At 43.5% G+C, this 12,197-nt stretch overlaps 1 protein-coding gene across 1 annotated transcript in view; it reads right to left on the bottom strand.

Annotated features, from left to right (window-relative positions):
• DNAH7 (dynein axonemal heavy chain 7) overlaps positions 1 to 12,197 on the bottom strand; it is a 152,509-nt gene that overhangs the window by 122,758 nt on the left and 17,554 nt on the right. The window contains exons 7-10 of the mRNA XM_063304672.1: positions 10,484 to 10,603; positions 6,176 to 6,359; positions 1,395 to 1,574; positions 259 to 534 (exon numbers count right to left, since the gene is read on the bottom strand). Coding sequence (XP_063160742.1) covers positions 259 to 534; positions 1,395 to 1,574; positions 6,176 to 6,359; positions 10,484 to 10,603 — 760 coding nt within the window. The remainder of the gene's footprint in view (positions 1 to 258; positions 535 to 1,394; positions 1,575 to 6,175; positions 6,360 to 10,483; positions 10,604 to 12,197) is intronic.

The raw sequence follows: 12,197 nt of genomic DNA, 5'->3' as shown, positions 1-12,197 counted from the left end.
AACATGTATTCCATACTATTGACTTGAACGCCAGCGATTAGTGACTACACATAAGATCTGGCACAAAGAATGCTGGTTAGAGGGTATATGTTATCAAACATACAGGTATGAATACACTGCCTGGGCTCATACACAGGACAAAACCATGTAAGACCATGAAACTACTACACCTGCAGTACTACTATGATTTTCCTTCAAAGCATACTGTATCGGAGAACATGAAATAAAAACAGATTTTTCACTGAATGGATACACTACCTTTCTGGAGTTGTACTGAATGTCATCACGGATGTTTTGATACCTGGCAACTTCTGCTGTTATTTCTTCAAATGTGTGCTCCTCTGAGAGGAATTGATCAATGTCCCGCTCTGCTTGCCTGGTTATCAAATCGTGGTATTTATCATACAGTTTGAGGTGTTCATTTGGTGCCACGCTCTCCTTGGCAATCTCTTCCTTAATTTTCTGCTTATGTGCTTCCAAAATTTCATCAAGGATGATAGGTTTCAAATTCATGGATTTGGTTTTGCTTTCAGGCTTTCAAAATAATAGAATTTCTTTTTTACCAATAATAAAATTAATCAGTTAATACTTAGACTAAGTGTGCAATCCTACACTGAACATCATGTAGCTGAGGAACGGTTTCAGCTTTCCCCAACGTGGTATTCTTCAGATATGTTGATCATCCCTGCCAACCTGTCTCTGTTTATGAAGAACGATGAGAATCTTACTCAACACGTTTAGAGGGCAAAGGGTGGGGAAATCTGGGCTACAGGATGCAAGTGGAAGCTCCAATATGCTAGAGGAACATTCAGCCAGCAAAGCATTTGATCAGCAACTAAGTGTGGCATGACTGAAAAGGACCAGAGTCATCAGCAAATGTATGTGACAAGGGGTGACACCCCCTTAAGGGTATCTTATATCTGTTCTATCCACAGCAATGTTCCCCGCTATTGGTAATCTTTTGTATCAGTCTAAAATTATTTTTTGGTACAAATTATTTCCCTTTCATTAGCAATTGTGGAAGGAGGGGGAAAAGGCCACTCCTGCATGGTTTACCACTCCACCCACGTTACTGTAAAAGCCACAGGAAATACTTCAATACAGCCCTTAAATGAAGCATGCTTATGGTAACCTCACATAAGATAATCACAGCTCAAATGTATGCATGGTTTACTGTTTAATCTTAATTTTAAAAGTAACTTGATTTTTTTATTTGCTTTTAATTACTTTTTTCAGCTGCCTGGAAGAACTAGAAAAGAGATATATGTGCAACATGGGGATACAGTATATGCAAGTACAGAGAATTCACAAGGAGGGATTGGGGAATTGGAAGCTCTTCAGAAAACACATTTGCTTAAAAAAACCAAAAATAATATAGTTAGAGTATTCCTTACCAACTTTGAATAAAGTTTGGTCTCTACTCTTGGAAACATATTAACAGCTTTTACCATGATTGTAAAAGTATTCATAAATATGGCTTCGTAGTCACTAAACTCAGGTTCAAATATAATATTCTCATTCTCAAGAATCAGTCGCATTATAAATCCAGGGTGTTCAAAGGCTTGGATAGATTTCTGCTCAGAGAGAAATAAATCCATTACTGAGGAGGATACTAAAAGAACAACACAACTCAAAACAATGCAAAATCTGAGAATGTGAGAGATGGGATGGGTTCTGCTTTGGCTATGACCACACAACACCAAGTAGCCACACAGTCCTTCTAGAAAGTGACACGGAAGGCGAAAATGCCTGTGCAAAGCATTAGTATAAGCGTGTCAGGTTTTCAAAATATTAAACGGGCTAGAAGAGACCATTCAACCCCCACCTCCTCTATAGATTTACATTGATTGATTGATTGATTGATTGATTGATTGATTGGAAACATGAATCCTACTTGGGCTTCACCATAAATCTTCCTCTGGAAGATCAACCTCCCAAGTCCAGTCCCAGAAGAAGCTGTGTTGAAATTTTGTTAATAACCCTCCCACCCATCAACACATAGCACATAGCACATAATAAAACTACAGTATAATTCCAGCCTTTTAAAAATAAATAAATAAATATCCCCTTCTCACCCCTATGGGTGGCATGTGTCTTCCTCAACCTCGGGTCCTCTACCAGAGGCCTGGGAGTCTGAGGGTTCTGCGCAGTCTCTTAGCTGTTCCTAGCACTGCACTCTTCTGGACAGAGAGCTCTGAGGTTGCTCCTGGGATCTGTTGGAGCCACTCTCCCAGCTTAGGAGTCACAGCCCTGAGTGCTCCTATATTCTATCCATCTATATCTTATATCTTATATCTTATATATATTATACAGAGCCTCGTGTGGCACAGAGTGGTAGGCAGCAGTATTGCAACTGAAACTCTCCCCACAACCCGAGTTCGATCCCAGCGGAAGCTGGATTCTCGGGTAGCCGGCTCAGGTCGACTCAGCCTTCCGTCCTTCCGAGGTCGGTAAAATGAGCACCCAGTTTGCTGGGGAAGGTGATGACTGGGGGAGGCAATGGCAAACCACCCCGCTATAGTCTGCCAAGAAAACGGTGCGAAAGCGGCTTCCCCCCAAAGGGTCAGACATGACTCGGTGCTTGCACAGGGGACCTTTCACCTTTCACACACAAACACACACACACACACTATCTATATTACTGGAGTGGCTGGATAGCGTAGTGGTTAGAGCACCATCTTTGGAGTGGGTGGAAGACAGGGGTTCAAATCCCATCTGTACCTACCTTACCAGTAGAGGGCCTTGGGGAAAGACTCCCTAATGCTTCACCTGCCTACTTCAAGTATGAGAGTGACACAAACTAAGAGAATCATGCCGGCTCGGACATCGCCCCGATTAACAAGGTCCAGGTCAGACGTTGGGGAACCAGGACAATCTGACAATAAGTGTGCTACTGCAACAAACCATACATGGATGAGACAAGAGAACCTGGAATTGATGGAATGCTACTACAACAGCAGACCTAATGAGAGGGGATATATGAAACACATGAGGGAATTATGGATGGACAGAAGACCTGCATCCACACTAACTGAGAAACAGCTAGTTACCCAACACTTCAACCTAGTGAAGAGGAAGCTGCTCTCACAACTTGAGATAGACCAACTACACATTATATCCCAGACTCAAGAAGACCCGGAAGAACAACTGGAGGTCTAGCCAACACCTGAAGCTGGAACGTCGCTGCCACCCACTCCATTACAGAGCACAGCAGCTGATATGAGGCAAAAGATCATGGATAGACTAGCTACAGTCAAGTCTCGAGACCGATTACCAAGGCTCAGTGGAGAAGTACCATCAGATAGTATGCTAGGAGATGCCAATAGAGCCCTCGCGACAATCCCTACTACCACTATAACTCAAACCAATGAACTAGTATACGCTACAGCCGCTGTAATTGTGGAGATGCTTGGCTACATGGTCAAGAAGAACAGCAGTACATACCCCCCCTGGAAAATGAGGTTGGAGGCTAAGATCAAGGCAGCTCAGAGAGAAGTTAGTCAGCTGGTAGAACTACAGAAGGGTGTGGAGATTAAGGATAAGACTCAGCTACTGAAAAAATACAAGGGCCTGACTCCATCTGAAGCCCTAGAGACTGCTAAACAAAGGCTCACAGCACTGGCTACCAGGCTAAGGAGATACACTAGAGAAGTAAAGGCCGAGAAGATAAATGCCCTGTTTGCCAAAGAACCGTCCAAGGTGTACTCCCAACTGCAGTGCAACAACACAGTAACAGCAGAGCCAGCAACAGCAGAAACTGAACAGTACTGGAAGAACATATGGGAGGAAGAGAAGACATATAACACCAGTGCAAAGTGGCTGCAGGACCTGAGAGCAGACTGCATAAGTCTTCCAGAGCAGGAACCAGTCACCATCACAGTAGCAGACATCCAACAGCGGGTCAAGAACATGAAGAGCTTGACAGCACCTGGCCCAGTCATGATCCACACCCACTGGCTAAAGAAACTAACAGCAGTGCATGAACCCCTAGCAGCACAGATGAACCAGCTGCTAGCAGCAGGCTCCCACCCAGACTGGCTAACACAAGGTAGGACAGTGCTGATCATGAAAGACCCCCAAAAAAGGAACAACACCATCCAACTACCAGCCAATAACCTGCCTCCCCACAACATGGAAAGTCCTATCAGGCATCATAGCTGCCAAGCTGCAGGAGCACATAGGCCAGTACATGAGCACAGCTCAGAAGGGCATTGGGAACAACACCAGAGCCTCCAAACACCAGCTGCTCATAGATAGAGCAGTCACCCAAGACTCAAGGTCTAGACAGACCAATCTGAGCACAGCCTGGATTGACTACAGGAAAGTCTATCACTCAATGCCACACACATGGATCTGTGAATGTTTGGTGCTATACAAGTCAACAGGACACTCAGGACCTTCCTCAAGAACGCTGGAAGTCAACTCAAGGCAGCTTGCACAAGTGGCCATCTAGTGTGGCATATACCAAGGTGATGCGATGTCCCCACTGCTGTTCTGCATGAGCTTGAACCCCCTCAGACAGATTATCACAAGAAGTGGATACAGATACAAGTTCAAGAGTGGAACTACCATCAGCCACCTCCTCTACATGGATGACATCAAGCTATATGAGATCAGTGAATGAGACATCAACTCACTGATCCACCTGACACAGATCTACAGTGAGTCATTCGGACTGGAGAAGTGTGGCCACATGGTAGTAAAGAGAGGGAAGGTAGATAAGGATGATGGGGTGAAACTACCAGCAGGCCACATAGCAGACATACAGACCAGCTACAAGTACCTTGGTATCCCACAGACACATGGGAACCACGATGAGGAGGCAAGGAAGACAGCAACAACCAAGTACCACCAAAGGATAAGACAGGTCCTAAAGAGCCAGCTCAATGGGAAGAACAAGATCCACACCATCAACATGTATGCCCTGCCAGTCATCAGATACCCTGCCAGTATAGTGAGCTGGCCAAAGGAGGACATGGAGGCTGCTGACCCGGAAGCTCCTCACAACGTACAGAGGCTTCCACCCCAAGTCCAACCCCCAGAGACTGTATACCAGGCAGAAAGAGGGATGGCGGGATCTGGTGAGTGTCCAAGCCACTGTCCTGGATGAGACCCAGAGCATCCAGAAGTACATCAGTAAGATGGCACCTAAAGATGAGCTGTTGAGGGAATGCCTGAGGCAGCAGCAGACATGGAAGGAAGATCAAGCAGAGGAAGTGCCATGGCAAGACAAGACCCTGCATGGGATGTACCACTGACAGATAGTTGAGGTGGCTGACCTTCGGAAATCCTACCAGCGGCTGGAAAGGGCTGTACTAAAAGACAGCACTGAGGCACTGATCATAGCAGCACAAGAACAGGCACTAAGCACCAGATCCATAGAAGCAGGGGTCTACCACACTAGACAGGACCTGAGGTGCAGACTGTGCAGAGAGGCCTCAGAGACAGTCCAACACATAGTGGCAGGGTGTAAGATGCAGGCAGGAACAGCATACACTGAACAGCACAACCAAGTAGCTGGCATTGTGTACAGGATCATCTGCAGTGTATGGGCTAGACCCTCCCAAGTCCAGATGGGAGATTCCACAGAAGGTTGTGGAGAATGACAGGGCTAAGATCCTGTGGGACTTCCAGATCCAGACAGGCAGGTACTGGCCAATCAATCAGACATCGTGGTAGTAGACAAGGACCAGAAGACAGCAGTGGTGATAGATGTAGCAGTGCCAAGTGACAGCAACATCAGGAAGAAGGAGTATAAGAAGCTGGGGATGTACCAGGGCCTGAAGGAGGAACTAGAGAGGATGCAGAAAGTGAAGGCCAAAGTGGTTCCAGTGGTGGTAGGGGCACTTGGGGCAGTGACCCCCAAGCTGGGAGAGTGGCTCCAAGAGACCCCAGGAACAACCTCAGAGCTCTCTGTCCAGAAGAGTGCAGTGCTAGGAACAGCTAAGAAACTGCGCAGAACCCTCAAACTCCCCAGCTTCTGGTAGAGGACCCGAGGCTGAGGAAGACACATACCACCCATAGGGGTGAGAAGGGAATTTTTTATTTTTTATATATTCCCTCTTTCTAAACAGAAGCTTGCCTTTTACACTTAAAAAAAAATACTTTTTTTTTTTCAAGAGTCACCTGGAACAATGTGGAAAGGCTGGTAAGCTTGTCAGAAAATCTTACTTACCTTAGGTTGCACAATTAAATTTGTGAAGTCCTCCATTGAATTTAAAGCTAGACTTTGCAGTTGCTGGGTCATTAAGGCTGCGGCACAGTTGAAGAAAGCCTCTAATTGGGCACTGCTGGCATTGGTAGGCACCTGCTTTCGTTTATTGCCTTGGTAATAGATATTTTGCACTTCTGGAAACCACCTAGAAGGGGGAGGGGGGAACATTTTTGTAATTTGCAGAAATATATCTTTTACCAAAAATCTTTGTATGGTTGAATAACATATAAAGCAAAGTTTATTGGACAGTTTGCTCCTAATCTGAAAAAGTCCAAAAAGGACTTAAAGGCAAAAGTGGGCCAATAGGCTGGGCCCATCCATTAAGACCATCGACCTCCCACAATTGGGAACAAAAAAGCAGCTGGAAAAGCCTAGCTGTCCACTGTAGAATTGACTACCAGAAGCCAGATGCCAGCAGTCACTGAACACTGATGGGCCACAGAGACCAACTAAGCCCCACGCCAATGGGCTACTGGCAACTCCCGACACTCCTGACAACTGACACTTCTCCTGGAATTACTTACAACCAGAGATGACACCAAATGATGCTTCAAAAATGTGCAGCATGACCTTTTGTGCCCTCTAAAAATTTTCCTATCCCCTCCCAAATGCAAACAAGTAGTCTACTGCTGCAAGGCTTGGCCATATTCTCCTTCCCTGGAGAATATGGGCAGGGTGACTTTTGAGCCAGTTAATGTGATCGTGTGTCACCAAAACCATTGCAAAGGGAATTCGGTTGTATTATCAGCTGATTATATTAGGTGTGTTCTATGAATAGAGCCATGTCAATGCCTTATCTGAATTGATATGGTCATTATTTGGATCTGGGAGACTGGCTTTGAAAGTAAGTGTAGTATAAAACTTCTGTACCAGGCTTTGTTGTGCTATGTTGCTTTTTAAGAAACCAAGAACTCTTTCAAATTCCCTTAGATTAAAAATTCGGCTATAGTCATCACAAAAAAAAATTGAATGGGAGAGGCCATTTAGCTTTGCTGGAGACATTTCAAGATAATCCCTTTTTCCAAGTCCATACACTTAAGAATAATTGTTATTCACCATGATCTCACCCTCCCAAAAAGTTAGACGTAAATGGACATGCTCCATTTTAAATAATCCAGTTACTAATATCAGCTGCCTGTAATATGAAACTCCTATTATTCACCTCTTTCATGAATAAAATTATAGATGAAAAAGAAACAAATTCACAAAATGTAATCTGAAAACATTGTCATTCGTTTGTGGTAAAAGTTATTTGTTCCTACCCCAATTTATGTATTTTGGGATAATCTTACACATATGTATTTGTAAAAATTATATATTGTCCTTCATTTTTTCTAGATTTTAGGGTGGCAAATCATTACACACACACACACACACAAATAAAGCAGTAACACAGAATACTGAAATATTTAACTAGTGGACAGCAAATGTATCTCTAGGTGAAAAAGAATGTTTTTCTACAGTACGGCATCACAGAAGTTGCAATACAAATACTTGGACAGACTTTTTTGATAGAAGATTTCACACCAGGGACACCTCTTCGGTAAAAGTTCTTGCCTCGTGTAAACATGGAGTAACTGACCCTCCCAAGCATACCAGAACTATTGTCAGTGCCAGTTGTATGACTAGTACTGTGCAATAGGCTATGCCTGGAATTCAGTTGTACTACTGTCAAACCCAGTGTGACAGGGTTCTTTTTTAGACCGGGGGTGATTTACAAAGCAAAGGTGACAATGGACAAAGGTTTTTTACATATACAGAAGGTATCTACAACAGGGTGAATAACACAATGCTGGAGTCAGGTTACTTCCCACCCCTTCCTACCAGCAACTTTCCCCCTCTACTTCTCCTCCTCCCTCCCCCCTTTTTCATCTTGATAAGAGAGAGGAAAAGAGAGGGGAGGGGAGGGGAGAGGGGAGGGGAGGGGAGGGGAGGGGAGGGGAGAGGAGAGGGATTACTGGAGTGCGCTCAGCGTTGCTTGACTTTCTTCCCAGCTCAGCCAAAACACTGTCCCTTCTGAGTTGGGGGAAGATCCTCCTGCTGTGTCTTCTGCCCAGTCTTCCATCAAAGCCAGGGTTTCCGTCCTGGCAGCCGATTCCCCCTCCCTTCCCTCTCCAGGACCTTGGGTGACGCTGCTGCCTGCAACCAGCCAGATCCCCTCTCGCCCTCCAGGCTCTGGGGTGCCGGGTGGAGTTTGTCCCTCTGCCTCTTCTCCTCACCTCGAACAGGAATTGACGCTTGCCCTGCACACCTCACTTCACTCTCCAGCCCTTCTCCAGCTTTTTCTCTCCAGCTTCTCCTTGCACTCCAGCAACAAATTGTTACTCTCATCTCCTTTCCTCTCTCTCTCCAGTTTTGCATGTCCCGCAGCAACTGAAGAGGTGGGTTTACCCCCAGGGCTCTAGTCCTTAACTCCCAAATACCTCACTCTACCAAGGAGACTGCTCACTCAAAATCTCCCCACTCCGGCCCTAGCTAGCAGCCAGGTCAGCTCATCACGTCCCACGACAGCGCAGCTGCCCCCCCATATATGCATATACATATACATATACATATACATATACATATACATATACATATACATATACATATACATATACATATACATATACATAAGAGCCTCGTGTGGCGCAGAGGGGTAGGTGGCAGTATTGCAACCGAAACTCTCCCCACGACCCGAGTTCGATCCCAGCAAAAGCTGGGTTCTCAAATAGCCAGCCCAGGTCAACTCAGCCTTCCATCCTTCCGAGGTTGGTGAAATGAGCACCCAGCTTGCTGGGGAAGGTGACGACTGGAGAAGGCAATGGCAAACCACCCCGCTCTATAGTCTGCCAAGAGAACGTCGCAAAAGCGGCGTCCCCCCAAAGGATCAGACGTGACTTGGTGCTTGCCCAGGGGACCTTTCATACCGTATATACATATACATACACATACACATACACAGTGATTTTATTAAAAAGTATAATTACAATAGTAAAAACTAATACACACTAAAAGAAAATATGTAGAACTCTTCCATTTTTTTCCTGCTTTCGCCTTCCTGCTGATTGTTGGAATCAAGGTGGTTGAGAAAGACAAGAGTGATTAAATTGTGCGAGCTTGCCCTCTTTCTGGTCCATGTCAAGCACTCTCCCTCCCAACATCTCTTGCGGGATTGAGCCGTAGCCGTAGCCATAGCCCTTGCTTAAGGGACTGGGTCACTTTCAGTGGTTCCTTCTTCATCGCTTATCTCACACCCCCTATGGTCACAACATTCAGTTTTAACAAGAGGCGTTGCTAATCCCCACAAAATTTAACAAGGGCTTCCAGTGCAGTTCTGACATTCGAAACTAAGGCAAAGGTGCATCTCCGACATAATGAGATGTCCTGTTACTCTTCTCCCCAATACTGTGCATAGCTCAGATCTACTATACAGAGCCCCTCCATTCTTGGAAGGGGACTTTAGATGCCTAAAATTCCACAGTATTAAGAGACTCCTCCACTAAGAGAACAATATCTATCAATGGAATGAAACCACTGAATGCAATCCAAAATTCATTCATTCATTCATTCATTCATTCATTCATTCAATTTTTATCCCACCTTTATTATTTTTATAAATAACTCAAGGCAGCGAACATACCTAATACTCCTCCCTCCTCCTATTTTCCCCACAACAACCACCCTGTGGGGTGGGTTGGGCTGAGAGAGAGGGACTGGCCCAAAGTCACCCAGCTGGCTTTCAGGCCTCAGGCAGAACTAGAACTCACAGCCTCCTGGTTTCTAGCCCATTGCCTTAACCACTAGAGAAGTCTTTTCAAAGGAGGTTAAGTTGCAAGATACAGCTAAAATCTCTCCAAAGCAAAACGTGACATTTCTTAAAATTCTGGAGAAATTTCAGGTGTCACTATTACTGAACTTTTTAATCTTTATATTTGTCTTTATGTATGTGATTCATCTACTGCTTTCCCCCTCGTGGATTTTGGGTGGTTTACACATATCAGAATAGCACAAAGAATTAAAAAATATATTTTAAAACCTCAGGACAAAAAATGTAACAAGTAATATCAAATAAGGAACTTATAATAATAGTACACAGAGTTAGGTGATATGTTGATGTCAAATGCAGGAAGCTGTAGCCTGGCAAACACGTCTGACTTAAAATTAGTCTTGCAACTTTGGCCGAAAACTCTGCTCAGTGACAGCTTGAGAATATTCAGCCACAACTTTAGCTGTGCCCATCCTTTCAGTCTGAGGGACATAAATCATTAAATAGATATTTGAACTTACTTTTTAAAAAGAGTATCCTTGGCAGCTTCCATCTGTCTTAATAGCATGTTCTGGAAGAGTGAGAGTTCCATTGATTCGTAACGAGTGTGAAATGCTACCTTATCAATTAAGCGCAAACTTCTGTGAGAGTGACAAAAAAAATACTGTGGTGAACATATTTTCACACTTTTTAAAAAATAAAGTTACTGAAACGTTCTTCTATTTGAACAGATTGCCATGGTCCATAGGTACCAGTTTAATTCTCATTCAGACTGAACACTGAAATTTAGTAGGGCTCAGCAGCATTTTAAATTCAGCTTCCAAAAAGAGCTTCAGAGAGCACGGGGGTACAAAACAGCATTTGTCTAAAATACCTTCAGGCAGCCATGCTCCTTAAAGTGTTGCAGACAAATGCTATGTTTGCACGCTGACGCACTTTTTGAAGCACAGCATGGCCCTACCATTTAGTACTCTAAATACAAACTGAAGCAATCGTACTTTATGTCCTTTTAGCAGATCACCAGTTTTTAGTTTTTCCAATCATTTTTTGTATTTACAAATAGCCTAGTAAAAAAAGAAACCAACAGTTTGCGAACAGGAGTTATTTTAGGATTACAGTCTTTGTCTTAGCCAAATCTTAACATGAATATTGATGAATGAAACAGCATCTAGCTTGAACAAGATGCTTCAGATGAATCAATTAGTTAAATAACACTTCAAACAAATCTTATACATCTTTATTTCTTCACAGCATTTGTTTATAGTTACTTGTATGGTTTGTAACATGTTTGTATTCAAAGAACTGTTTGGAGAGTGTTAATGCCTTGAAATCTGTTATGGTCACAGGAAAACGTCAACATTCAACCAATGAAATGAAATTTACTGCAGCCCATTGTGCATCGGTTTCAAAGGCATTTATTAAGAGATCCTGGATGAACAAAGTTAAAGAAAACAAGAAATGATCAAAAGGGAGATCTGTCTTTCCTCCTCAGAATAGACTCTAATGGTGTCAGGAAAGAAAAATAAGAAAATATTTACCATAGTGAGTAAAGAAAAAATATTTTATTTATTTGTTTACACTATTTATATCACCACATCTCCTAGCAATGAATCTGGGCAGCGTACAAGTGTTAACACCAAATAATAAAATAAAGCCAACAATCAAAATAACAAATGTCTGAGGTCGAAAAAAATCATTCCCAACTTACAACAGAAAAAAGCAATAAAACCAATCAACCAGCAGAATGTGCTTAACCTTCTAGCCCTTATGCCCAGGGGAACAGCTGGATCTTTAATGCATTGAGAGATGGTGGCAACTGTCCACTAAAGAAGCTAGAAGCTGTATTCTGCCCCAGTTCCAACTTCTAGACAGTCTTTGCAGTCATCTGTTCACAAGGTCATTAGGACATAAATCCCGGAAGCCTAGCTATTCCAGTCCAGGAAAGGTTGTGCCTGGGTCATTTAATAGCTTACTAAAGTTTTGAATCAAGAAAGTGCCACTCAAATCATGTACAGTTCTTTCAAGGAGCCCTTTTTTCATTCAGAACATGCCATCAGAGGAAGCAAGGACTATTAATTAATAACGACTCATTCAATTATTCAAGATGTCCTATAGCCAATGCTTCTCTGTTACTAGCCCACAAACACTTTTCTGTTGGATAAAGTAATACTGACAGTGACCATAGGAATGAAAAGAGTTTATTTGCTTTAACATGCAAATACCTTCTATGCGTGC

Source organism: Candoia aspera, chromosome 1 (genome assembly GCF_035149785.1).
Source record: "Candoia aspera isolate rCanAsp1 chromosome 1, rCanAsp1.hap2, whole genome shotgun sequence".
In the NCBI taxonomy this organism is placed as follows: Eukaryota; Metazoa; Chordata; class Lepidosauria; order Squamata; family Boidae; genus Candoia; species Candoia aspera.
The sequence above is the reverse complement of the archived record's forward strand: the minus strand, read 5'-3'. Positions and strand labels throughout refer to the sequence as shown.